This window comes from Aptenodytes patagonicus, chromosome 22 (assembly GCF_965638725.1).
Source record: "Aptenodytes patagonicus chromosome 22, bAptPat1.pri.cur, whole genome shotgun sequence".
Taxonomy (NCBI): Eukaryota; Metazoa; Chordata; class Aves; order Sphenisciformes; family Spheniscidae; genus Aptenodytes; species Aptenodytes patagonicus.
In genome coordinates, this window is record NC_134970.1 from 4948765 (window position 1) to 4961081 (window position 12317).

Here is a 12317-nt window from a genome sequence, read left to right on the forward strand (position 1 = left end):
TTTGGCTTCTTTTTGTTTTGACGTGGTTTGGAAGCAAGGAACTAACATGCCTCCTCCTCCAGAGCTGCTCCCTGTTTGAGTGAGGGGCTCGGATGCAGCAGCTGCGCTTAGCTGAAGAAAATGAAGGAAGGGCAAATACAAGCACGCACCAAACACCTGGCAGGACTGAATGTGTTGGGTGAAAACCGTACTGATTCCTCTGTCTCTCTTGCTGTCACCCAGCGCAGCGGTGTAGTTAGACTCTCCAGTGCAGCCAGCCCCGTCCGAGCGGCGTGCTGAAATGCCATGTGTCTGGATAGGCGGTAAAATGACAGTGCCAGGACTCTCGGACTCGTGCTCGGGGTCACTGACACCTCTGCTCCTCTTAACACCGTAACAGAGAGAAAAAGCCCTTACCATGGTTTGCCTCTTTCAGGACTGCTTGGGGAAAAAAAGTATAAGCCTTTCTTTTCTTCTGCTGCAGTTTGTGTGCTTTCTTTGTCTTGCATGTCTTCCTGTGGACAGCTGCTCTAGTCTGGCTTCTGCTGCTTTTCTGAAAGTCCGTCGTGTCTGTTTTGTGTCTCAGCTGCATGAAGATGTATTTTCTCTCTAGCTGCTTTGTGCCTCCAATGCGCCTGGCCCTCTCCGCTGGCCCGCTGAGCAGGGTAGTGCATCCGAAGTTGCATGGACGAGAGGACCTGCACAGCTCTGTGCGTTTGTGAGCGGCTCCACTCCATTCCCTCGCACCTGCGACTGGCTGGGAATGCCTTGGGTGAAAGTTTGCTGCCCTCCTCCCGCCCCCTTCAGACGAGCCAAGGAGTGGATCCGCATCCCCGTTGGGTTGGGCTTCATATGTTTGCCTGGCAAGAAACTCGCCTGAGCCCTGAAAGCAGTGCATGTGATGTCATGGTCCTGGGAGTGCTTCTAAACAGTTTGCCTGGGCAAGGTGTTTCTTTTTCTGAGTGTTAACTGGGATACAAATTAAACCCGGAGCCCGCGGAGGCACTGGAAGCTTGTTGTCCATGGTCTGTGCACACAAGAGGAATTGTCTGCCGGCTGATTTGTTGTACTCTAAGCATAATTTTTTGAGTTTCTTTATGGTAATGACTATGATGTGGCAATGCCATCTGTCTTCCTCAGAGTGCCGCTGCTACCGCCTTAACGGTTTTTCCCTTTTCAAGCGTCTGCCGATTCCTCTCTCGTCAGGTTCGCGGATGCTGGAGCAGAGTGTCGGGGAGTGGCTGGAGTCCATTGGCCTGCAGCAATATGAGAGTAAGCTGCTTTTGAACGGCTTTGATGATGTCCGCTTCCTGGTAAGTTGCTGGGTGGGACCCGCGGGCTCTAACAAACGTGTTGGCCAAACCTTTACTTGTTGTCGATACCCCATGTCAGCTGCAGAGCAGATCTGGGTTCCGCAGCCCAGCGGAACGGTCTTGGGGGTGTGTAGAAGGTTAGACAAGGAAGAAACGAGGGTTGTGTTGGGTCAGGATCATTCATCTTCACATTTAATTCAGGTATTACAATTTTTTTCACTATGATTTTGATATAAAATGTTACTTACTCTGCCCCCTAAATCTTTACTCTCCAGTTTACTCCAGAAATGGGAACTGAAACTCACTAGTGTTTTAAAGAAATCACTGAGCAGTCTGTGTTCTGGACTATGAAGGAGGTGGTAGACCTCTTGTTGGAAGTATGCTTTCTCTAAGCATGCAGGCAGGATGTTAATGAGCTGTACTTAATTGCATTGACGCTGTTGGCTCTGAAACCTAATGATGACAAGACGGTAATGCTTAATGTTGAGGGTTTTTTTTTACTAACCAGTGGTTAGCACCCAGTGTCCAGAAACTTAAAGCTGCGTGGTGTAAAAATCTGAGAATTCGTACAGAATGATGAACAGCAAAGACAGAAAATCTTGGTGCTGTGGGAGGGTTCTTCCTGCTTGGCTTAAAGAAATGCTTTTTGAGCGTGGACTCCAAGTTTTGCAAATAAAGAATTTCTAAAAATGGATGTAAACCTTTGGAGAAGTCATTTGGGCTAATGTAATAGCCTGCCTTGGAAAGGGAGTGGGGGCAGCTCTTTGGTACTGTGGGCGGTGCAGAGAGGTGATATCCAGGAGAACGTGTGCTTGACAGCTGTATTGTGAGCTGGGTGAAGCGGGTTCAGAAAACACAGCGGCCATCCGACAGTGGTGAGGGTACGTGGAGAAAGGAGGGAAGACTGGATAGGGCATGGACGGAGGGGCGAGGAAGCGCGTGTCGGAGCAGCGTCAGTAGGGGTACTTAAAGGCAGGATGTAATTACGCTTTTAAAATACGACCTGACCAACAGGATAAATGTCCCTGTGAATGCTGTGGGATCTCCAAGCACCCCTAAAAGTTGAATACTGTGGCAGTATCCAGCCATACCTCCTGGCCTCCATGGCAAGCAGCTTATCCCTTTGTCTCCCTTTAGCCTGGCAGGGCCGACGCTCCCCGAGAGAGCTGGATTTTACTGTGGTTTATGCACCTTCAGTAGAGGAACCGCCGGCGACAGGCGATGGTCTTGCCACGCACCCTTCTGCCTCTGCCGTAGCCCGTTCGTACAGCTGTGCGTGGCACCTTCCCTCTTCCCTGGGGAGGATTTGGGGCGAGAAGCCCCGGGCGCCGGCGCCGGGCTCCAGTGCCGCCCGCAGCCATGCAGGACTAGGGACAGCTCCCGCCGCCGCTCCCCGGCCCTTCCTGGGGGGCTCCGGCCCCCCCCGGTGTCCCACCCAGCCGGTCCCAGCCCTTTGGTGGACCCTCGGCCACTGGGACCGCTGAGCTGCCGGCAGGCGCATTCGGCTCTGTGCGAGGTTTCGGCATCCCCTGCACGCTGGGGCGGTCTGATTCAACTTCTGGGATGCTCTGGAGATGGTATAATGAATTTAAATTAAATAGTACCCCATCGATCCCTGCTTGGGATCCTTTGCTGATGGATCTTTGACCTTTGTGGTATCAGTGGGCTGCTCTCCCTCCAGCAATTAGCAGATAAAAATGCCTTTACTCTGACTGGCCCTGCCTGACAAGTGTGATGATAGACCCCTCTCAGCACAGAGTTTAATAACGAAGGAAATCAACTTTCCACTTGTCCCCACAGAGGTAGGAGCTGGAGGCTCGGAAGCAGGAATTTTTATTGACTGTGCTTATTTGCAGTAAATAGCAACACTTAGCTGCAAACTGTCTGACGCAGAATTTTGTCATTTATAAGATGAAGGCAAAGGCTCCTTGTACATGTCTCATAATGTGATTTTACGGTGTACGTGGTGGGAGTTGCTGGATCACGGCTGGATGTTTTTCTTCCCCAGCCAGTGCTGGGTAACCGCTCCCAGTGTAGGAAATCGGCTTCTGCTGGTTTCGGGAGGTGGGGCGCTCGCCTCAGTCATTCCTCTCAATTTTAAAAGTTCAATTTAACAAAGATTTCCTGCAAACCCTGGCTGATTTCCATTTTGCTGCTTATCCCTTTTACTAGGAAGTTGACTCTGGCACCCATGCCAAGACTGGCTTTAAATCCTTTCATCCAAGTCCTGGGAACTTCAAGCTAATACAGTTGGCCCAGTATGAAGATTTAATGATTAAGGATCTTTTCCTCTGTGATGTTACTTGCCTTCAGCTTCTGATGTGGGAGTAAAACCTTCAGATACAGTATAAGTGAGGAACAAGTAGTTAATTTGTTTTTAGTAGTGATTTTGATGTTCTCAGATGAATTATTAAAGTTGTTGTAAACACTGAAGCTGGCTAGTGCAGCGAGTACTGAAAGGACCGGGACGCTTGGCTCCCGGCATGGCAGGCTGTCCGTTCCTTTTCTTTTTTACGTAACAATTTGTTTATTAACTGCCACTTTCAGTCGCTAACAAAGAATATTTCAAACTAAGTGGCATTATTTTCCTGGAGTTAAATGGTTTCTGTGAAAGGATTAGTCCCGATTAGGGCCTCATTATATTAAATATTTCAAGGTCCAAAGAATGCTGGGTAATGGTTTGCAAATTGCCAGATGGGCTATGAGGCTAATTAAGTTTTAGTAGCAAAAATTAAGAAGTCGGAGTCTTTTGATAGGGCAACGCTCTTGTTTTCTGTGTAAGATTTCGCACTGCATTACTCCCTGTCGGTAGTGCTGCGGGGTTTCTTTCAGTACGCCGAGGATGCTCCCTTTGCTGCTGCGGTCCCCAGGTGCCCGTTCGTGAGCAAACAAGAAGCTCGTGCGTTGGGCAGACAAGAAAAAACGTTGCAAGAGCAAACTGTTATATGTGTGGTGACAGTACAGCTGTAAAACAGAGGCAGCGTCCTTGAAGAAGAGCTCTTTAATATACTGCCGAAGAATGCTGAGCCTGCAGTGGATAGTAACTTAAAGCAGGATTAAGAAAGCAGTCTAACAAAGAGCATATCCTGTAACTGCAGCGGGGACTGGGTGAAATCCGGTGTTTGGTGGCGCAGTGGCGTTTGGTGCTGTTCTTCGCTTAAGAAAAATAGCTGTTTAAAATGTACTGTCTACCCAGCAGGTAGTACGGAGTCGGTAAGAGACAAAAACTGGAGGGTGCAGAAGCCTGTGGCCCTTTTTAGTGCTCTTGTAGCCCTTCGTGTAGCCAGTTCTGGTTTCAGGAATTCCTAATTTCCTGTGTATTTTCAGTTGGCTCTTGTGTTAATTTGCACCCTGTATTACAAAAGCCCTTGCCCCCCGATAAGGGAAATGACTCACGAAGGCACGGTATGGTAAAGCGATTTTGAAAAGTGCTCTGTAAATATATTTGGTTTCTTAATTAGATGTTAATCTAGGAAGGCAGAAACATGCATTGTTTTCAAGAATAACAATTCCGTTTTCAGAAATCCAGAGATTCGTTATTAGGTGATTAGGTGTGCTCTCCGGACACGCGACCGGCCGTCTCGCTGGTGATAGCTCTGTGCAAGCTGCATCTCCAGCAGCACCGAGGAGAACCGGTGAGCGGGGAGGGGGCAATAATCCTGCTCCCTCTCTCGGGGTCTGCTCATACGCTTTTAACATTGAAAGCACTGAAAGCTGAAAGAGACTTTGAAGACCTCTTGACAGGTTTACGTTGAAGAGGCAGGGTTGGAGATGTAAACCGTAATGTGAGCCGTGAACATTTTATAGGTTTTCCTATAAAAAGGGAAGGTAGAAGTGTATTTTAGCAGATAGCTGGGGTGGGCTGTGAATGTCGAGCCGAGGCTTCTCTGCACTTGGGAATTCCAGCTCTGCACCTGGGACAAAGTTTTAGCAACTTCCCGCTGGAGGCCTCGCGCTCCAGCGGGAGCCCTTGCCCACAAGCCTGCGAGGTCAGCACTTCTGCTGTCAGCAAACTAAAAACTTCTGTTGCAGTTCAGGTCTGCTTTGGTAAAGAGAGTGATGACTGCAGTCAGGACTGACCCTCCTCGTGCGTCTGTCTCTACCAGTGCTGTTTCTCTTTTGGGGGAATTCAGGACAAATAATAGAGTATTACTTGTAGTACCCGTTGGTTCTGAGCGGTGTCAGACAGGGCTTGTCGGGAATATTCTCACTTTTGGAACTTGCAGAGATTTCTGAGGGCTTGTGAATTGGTTATCGGGGAAGAACGAGTCGACACAACCATGGTAAGGAGAAGGGAATCACAAGTGTTAACGCATAAATGCAGTGACTGTCATCCTGCCTGGACACAGCTAGTAGGTGTTTTAGGAACTGGAGCTGGGGTGGGACGCTGCAGACGGGCTGAGTTTGCAGCACTGGCCTCACTGATGCGTTGCTTTGTTCCAGCACTGAAAGCAGAGTTTCTTGATCGGTGTTTCCATGATGTAAAATTCTTGTTAAATCTGCAGAAGAAAACAAAATGCCGCGGCGTTTGATACGGCACACGAGAGCATCTCGGTGACGCTGACCGGTTTCACAGTCAAATGCAAAACCAAGAACACTTATGACTAGTTCAGAGTAAAGGATCTTGATCGAGTGTTGACTTCAGTCAAGGGTGGGTATCGCTAACAGAAGTCAGCAGGATTATTTAAACATCAGTTTGACGTGATGTTAAAGCTTACTTGCCCATGTACGTGTCTCTGGGAAGGGACTGAAGTCTGCCTTTATTTCAGATTGTGTGTAATCTCTTGGCTTGGTTGAGGGAAGAAAGGGGCTATAAAAGATGGATTTAGGTAGCTTAGTTTTCTAAAAGACTGAGTTCTCTTTCCAAATACCAACACCTGCATATTGGGCCACATTTCTGTGTCTGGAGAAATTGTTATATTTCCTTTAAGTTGCCTACAATAGCTTTGTTGTGGTGTTTACGTGCAATGCTTAGGAAAGAGGCTTTCCCTGGTTTTCTTGCCGTTACCCTCCAGCACTAACCCTGCAGTCCAAGGGAGCAGCTTCTTTCGCTCACCCTCTCCGTTGCCGCTGAGTGACTTTCACTGCCGGCATTGCTGGCTTGGGGCAATCGGACTGTGACACTCAGCTTCTGCTTTTAATATGGGGCTTTAGTTCGAAAAGCAGTCTGTTCAGCCAGCCGGGGATTAAATAAAGCTAAAATGGAGGCGGCACTTCAAATTCTCCTTCTCTGCTTCGCAGCCTACTGGAATTCTTTCATCAGAGGGGAAAGGTTTATTTGTGCGATGGGTAAACAGAACTGAATTGAAGCTGCTAGCTGAGTATTACTGGCATTGGCTGTGCTGTCCTTGACTTAGCAAAAATACAGCTTTGCAAGTAGAATAAAATCCTCAGCAGAATTACATGCCAAATGTTAACAGTACTAATGAACCAAGAATGCCCCACCACCCAAAAGAAGCGAGCCCTGCTACCTCCCACGTGGAGGAATGCAGCCCTTGTGTGCGCGCAGGGTTTCAGGGGACCCATTGCCTCGTCCTTCACCGGAGGAGGAAAATAGAAGGTCAGATCACAAAACCGTAGCAATGAGTGAGCAGTGTCATTCAGAAAAATGCACTATAAATCGACTTAATTGGCCTTGACCGGTCATGAGCTGGGGGAGCTGTAAGAGTAGGAAAAATGTCACAAGAATATGGACCAAGAGGGATTCTGCTGCTCCTAGAGCTTGGTCCCGTCGTGTCTGCTGTGATCACCAGTGCCCCTGCAGCAGATGCTCCCTTCGGGAGGCCCGCGGGAAACTGGTTTTGCACTGTGAGATGCACAGCGCATCCCAGTGCCCTGCAGCAAACGCAGGAATGACCTGGAGGGAAAGGCCAGGCTGGACTCCGCTGTGTTTTGGGAAAGAAGGAACGTTGCCAGTGTAATAAGAAGGAATTGCAGTAATTCATGGTGGAATTCCCCTGCAGAAGTGGGGAAGGAAATGCCATTACCTGCACCCTCACTACAGTATTTTGTGATCCCACAGATCCCATAAATGCGTCTGAGATGCTTGCAAAAGCTTTTCCCTTCCCTTGGAGGGCTGAATGTTTGCTCCTACCCCAGACAACTTTTCAGGCTGGCATCTGAGAAGGGCAAACCTCACATGCTCTGGCAATTGTACCATTATTCTGTAGCTGAACTTTTTATTCAGTCCAAAGATATTTTGATTCACAAATGAGCAGGTAAAACAGAACATAAACCATTTTTTGTAGCTTTTTTTTTTTATTGTTCAAGCCTGGATTCCCATGGAGTGTGTGGAAAGCAGCTAATGCTGATTCAATGAGACAGCGTCAAAAACGGAAATCTGTTCTCCTTGTGCAGTGCCGTGGGCTCCTCTGGGGGGTTTTTTTATATTTTTTTTGTAATTGGAGAGAAGTAGTAGAAACATGATGGCATTGGAAGAATGGGGTGTCTGCAAATAATTTAGAGTACTGACATTAATTTGTTTAAATGTAATTCAGTGCCATGTTAGATTAGCCTGCAGTGGTCTTCGTTACAAAAGAGCCTTCCTCTTCTCTCCTCTGCGTGTGTGCGCAAGCAAACGGCTGATAAAAATGTAGAGCTGAGGCATTGGCTTGCTGCGTGAGCAGAGCTGAAGTGCAGCTCAGTGAGTGTCTGCCAGGCGGGGTCCGAGGACAGCCCTCCCGGCACGGAGCTGGGTCTCCTTCGCCCTGCAAATCCCCGTGTTTCGGGTGCTGGCTGACACCTGCACAATCTTCCTTTTCACTCGATACCCGTCCCGCTGGAGCACGGGGCGTCTCCTGGAGTCCTCAGTGAATTGTAGCTCTGCTTTGCATGATCCGCTCCCCGACTACCCAGCTTGGCTCGTAGATGCTGGTCCCCTGGGCAGCGGCCAGGCTTTTAGCATGCCCTGAGAGTGTGTGCGCCCCAGAGCTTTTTTTTTTTCTGTTTTCATATAAAACTTGTCATTTTATAGTACTTATCCGGGGAAGACTTAACTGACATATTCCGGTAGTGTTTTGAACCCAGTAACGATCTATGAAGAATAGTGACCTGTCAGAGATCCCACAGAGAAGGTTTTACTGCTTCTACGCTTGGTGAAACGAAGAGAAAACTTGGCGTGATTGCAGCTGTTGGAGAATACTTTAGTACAGACCCGGGTAAGCCCCCGTGCGTAGACTGTGCCTGGGCCGGTAGGCTCGGTTCCAAGCTGAAGCAAGTTCTGTTCGTCCAGGCGGAACCTCTTGAGTGGTTGGTTCTGGACTCGGTCTTCCCGAAGCCCGCCGCCGCAGGGCAGAGCTTTGCAGCACATTTGGTGACTGAGCTTGTAAATACTGCTGATGCCTAGAGGTGCTGGCGATCTACCCTTCAACGATTGCTGATCAGATTTGGGGATCTCTTTGGCCTGGTTCACGCCGGCTGGCGAATTTATTACTGAAATGGCTTTCATTTAGTTTTATGACATGGGCAGGGAGTACATCAGCCACATTACATGGTATTGTCTTCTGTTTATCATTGCTGCCAACGTACTGGAAATGCGTTTCTTCCTTGGTCCCCAGACTGGTTTCGATGCCCTGGATGAACGCCCCGTAAGAGTGGAATTGGACCCTTGCGTGAGGGCTTCTGCCAAGAGTCTGAGTGGGAATCAATTCATAACAATGAAATGAATTTTTTTTGACAGCTCTCCAGTGGGTTTCAGATACTACTTGGGTGGTTCACAAGGACTGTGCTTTGTCCATGGTGGTACGGTTTTTTGGGTTTTCTCCAGAAGGGAATGGTGAGAGCGGAGACATGCAATGCTCCGGGGTTTGAGAGAGCCTTTCGGCCGCTCACCCGCGGCTCTGGCTGGGGAAACGCGGCAGAGCTGCGCTGAAGCTCCCCAGATGATGGAAAGGGGCTGCACGGAGAGCAGCGAGTTCGGAGTGGATTTTGAGGAGCAAAGTGGGTGGACCAGAACTGGCAATTTAGAGGATACTCACACTTGATTCATTAGTAGCTCCAGGCCCAATAAACATTAAAAAAGCCATTAAAGTAGCAGTTAATTTTTTTTCTCTCAATAAAATTGCCTGAACTTGACAACCATGACCGATTCCCTCCGTTGCCATTGTCACGCTGCCAGTCTGCATGGGGAAGAAAATTAAACAAAAATGAAGTGGCTGTGTGCTAATCTAGGATTTATTGTAGGGTTTTGTATATGAGCCCTTTCCACAATCAATGCTCTGCAAAGAGCTAGAGCTTCGTCGTCGTGCCCTTAGCTAAACAAATACTTCTTCTCCCCTAGTTTCCACTGAACTATCTCAAACTGCAGATACCATTAAGGGAAGGCACGAAACCCCATGGATCACGAGGCCAATTACAAATACGTACTCATGTAACCAAGTGCTGGTCCCCCGGCTCTGAAATTGGGGTGTGCAGGTCCCGGCTTTGGGGTTGTCAGCCTGCTCTGGGATAAATAGGCCACTGGCGCGGGTTCGTTGGAGGGGCTGAGCAGCCAGGGATGGCTGATGGAGCTGTAGGTATTCAGTATTGCCTGTAATCAAGGCTCTGTTTTGGGAGTTTTTAGCTTTTTTTTCTCGTCTGTAAAAGGGGGTGATGCTCTGTGCTATCACCGGGGGTCGCGGGTGAAAAGCCCCCAAGTGCAAATCATGCAGATATACAGGCAGAACGCAAGCTTGTTTCTAGGACAAGCTTACAAATCAGTCCATTAACGAGGCATTAGCTGCTCTTGTCCTGTTGAACAAGATATATTAGCAGGGCTTTCTACTCCAAGCGCAGATCCGTACAGCCCCTTATGCACTAAGGGGGTGAAGGCTGGCCAGGCTCTGAGCAGGGCTTGGCCGGTGGCTCCCCGCACCCTGCTCAGATGGGTTTGAAGGCACAGCTCGGGGGGGCTGGATGAGGCCAAATGTGCAACCTCCAAACCCTGCAGGGAAAGAGGGCGCTTCAGCATTAACTACTAATAGATTTGGGGACGGGGAGCTCGTTGCCGGCTGCAGTGGCTTTGTCAGCTCCCAGGAATACCTTCGCTATAGCTCATCTTTCTGAATTTCGCTGCCTTCCCTTATCCTCCGGATGCTGCCTGAGGCTGTGGGGCCGTGAAGCCCGGCGGCTTTTTACAAGTCTGGCGGTGGGAGTAACCAGGAGCTCAGGCAGAGCCGTGCGGGGCTTGCCAGATCCCCTTGCTGAGTATGTAATTGAGCCGCTATATTCTGGACTGCAAACCCTGTACTGCCTGCTTGCATTAAGTTACTGAAAGCTGCAGCTAGCCAGTACCAAGGTGATCAAAATGAAGGTTCCTGATCCTTTTTTCATCTGAAAAGGAGAAATCTAAGTGGCGTTGAGGCTAAGGAAGGTGCAACCTCTGTTTTCAGGACTTGCTGCGTATTTATCCCTGTTTAGGCTGGGTCTGTGGTGAGCTGGATGCATCTGCATCTCCCACATCCAGGCTTTTGGTTGCTAAAAGTAAAGCAATGGCAGTGGCAACAAAATCCTTGACAAGATGCAAATTGTCTTGAATGTACTGAGGGGAAAAAGAAAAAGAGCTTTGTATGCATTAATCTTAAGAAAAAATGGATGCTTTGGCTCATCCAGCTGAAGACACGCTGCTATAGATGTTTGCAGAAGCCTTTGTAGTCTGGAAAAGCTGTGTTTGGGTTTTGCATCTGTGGCTTTTAATAGCAAACACATTCTCTGGTCCCCGTCTTCCCTGCAGTCCGTCGCCTGTCTTTAATACAGGGTTTAGTAATAGAGACAGCACTTGTGTTAGCGTGAGCTTAGTGAGACAGTCGGGATTCATTAAACTGCATCGCTGGCTGGATAAGACTACATGTCCTGTACGAAACTTTCTTTGCCTTGGGCCCTTCCTTAGCTGGAAAGGGAGGATGGACTGAAGCCAGGCTCTGTGCAAGAAGCAGCATCTGAAAATTGGGTAGTTAAGTGCCTGCAGAGTGTCCTGCTGGAGGAGGAATGCTGGCAGATTTCAGCAGCTCTGATTTTGGCACGCTTGCCTTCGGGGTCACCTAACTAGCAGGATGGGATGCTACCTTCCTACAATGTAACCTCTGACTGTGCTTTTTTTTTTTTCCCCCTTTAATGAGAAACCTGGAGCCTTGCAGGCTGTTTAATTACAGTGCAAGATGTGAAGCATGACTAAAGCAGACCCTTTCTCTAAAAGCTTGTGTTTCTGCAGGTGGGTTGGCTGCACCAGCGTCCTTTGGGGCTCCCCGGGGCAGCCCAGACGAGGACACGGGTCACTGGCAGATCTCTGCCCTCCTTCGGGGTGATGCGGAGGGCAGAGACGGGGTTCAGAGGTGCCCCTCACGGTCGTGTGTATTTGTGCCTTTCCACGGAGGGAGCTCTGAGGAAGCTGAAGGCCAGGTTGGGGGACGAAAGCCCCTCCGGACTGTCTGGCAGCCAGTCTCTGCCAGTTTGGGCCCGGGGAGTGGGATTCACCTTGCCCAGTTTCAGATGTCTGTGGCCGGGCTGATCGTTTGGGCTCTTTGGATTGCCGGTGGGAGCGGAGGAGGACTCATCTGGGTGATGCGTTTCACCCTGTTGTAGATGCACTTGCACTGGAGAAATACTCCCTTCCTCGACCTAATGCACGTGTGTGCAGCTGAAGCTTAGGGGGGGAATTGTGCTTCTGTGTCCATTGCAAAAAAAACTTCAGCCTCTGCTTCCTGGTGGATTTTTTTAGTGATCATCCCAGCTCTTCTGGGAATAAAAAATTGCCAGAGATTTTTCTACCAAGACCGATGAACGTGTGTGCATGGTGCCATACTAAAATCTGGATTAACGCAAGGATGTGTGTTCTAGGAACAAACCCTGAACGAGCCACCTGCAGTGCAGGAAATGCTGAGCCCTAGTTCCTGATGGAAGCGAGGAGAAAACGGTGAGGTGTTGGGATGAACGGGGCTTTCGGATGTCCCCCGCTCCCCCGGCGTGGATGAATGCGAGAGGTCTGGCCCGGGTGCAGCCCTGAGCTGCGCTCGGTCCGTTCAGCCCCGCAGCCGGGAGAAATGCGCAAGG

The 12317-nt window shown here is 49.3% G+C and overlaps 1 protein-coding gene across 4 annotated transcripts in view; it reads left to right on the top strand.

The window, feature by feature from the left end:
• ANKS1A (ankyrin repeat and sterile alpha motif domain containing 1A) overlaps positions 1-12317 on the top strand; it is a 110875-nt gene that overhangs the window by 79631 nt on the left and 18927 nt on the right. For all 4 annotated transcript variants that reach the window (XM_076357975.1, XM_076357977.1, XM_076357976.1 and 1 more), the window contains one exon: positions 1186-1292. In XM_076357975.1, coding sequence (XP_076214090.1) covers positions 1186-1292 — 107 coding nt within the window. The remainder of the gene's footprint in view (positions 1-1185; positions 1293-12317) is intronic.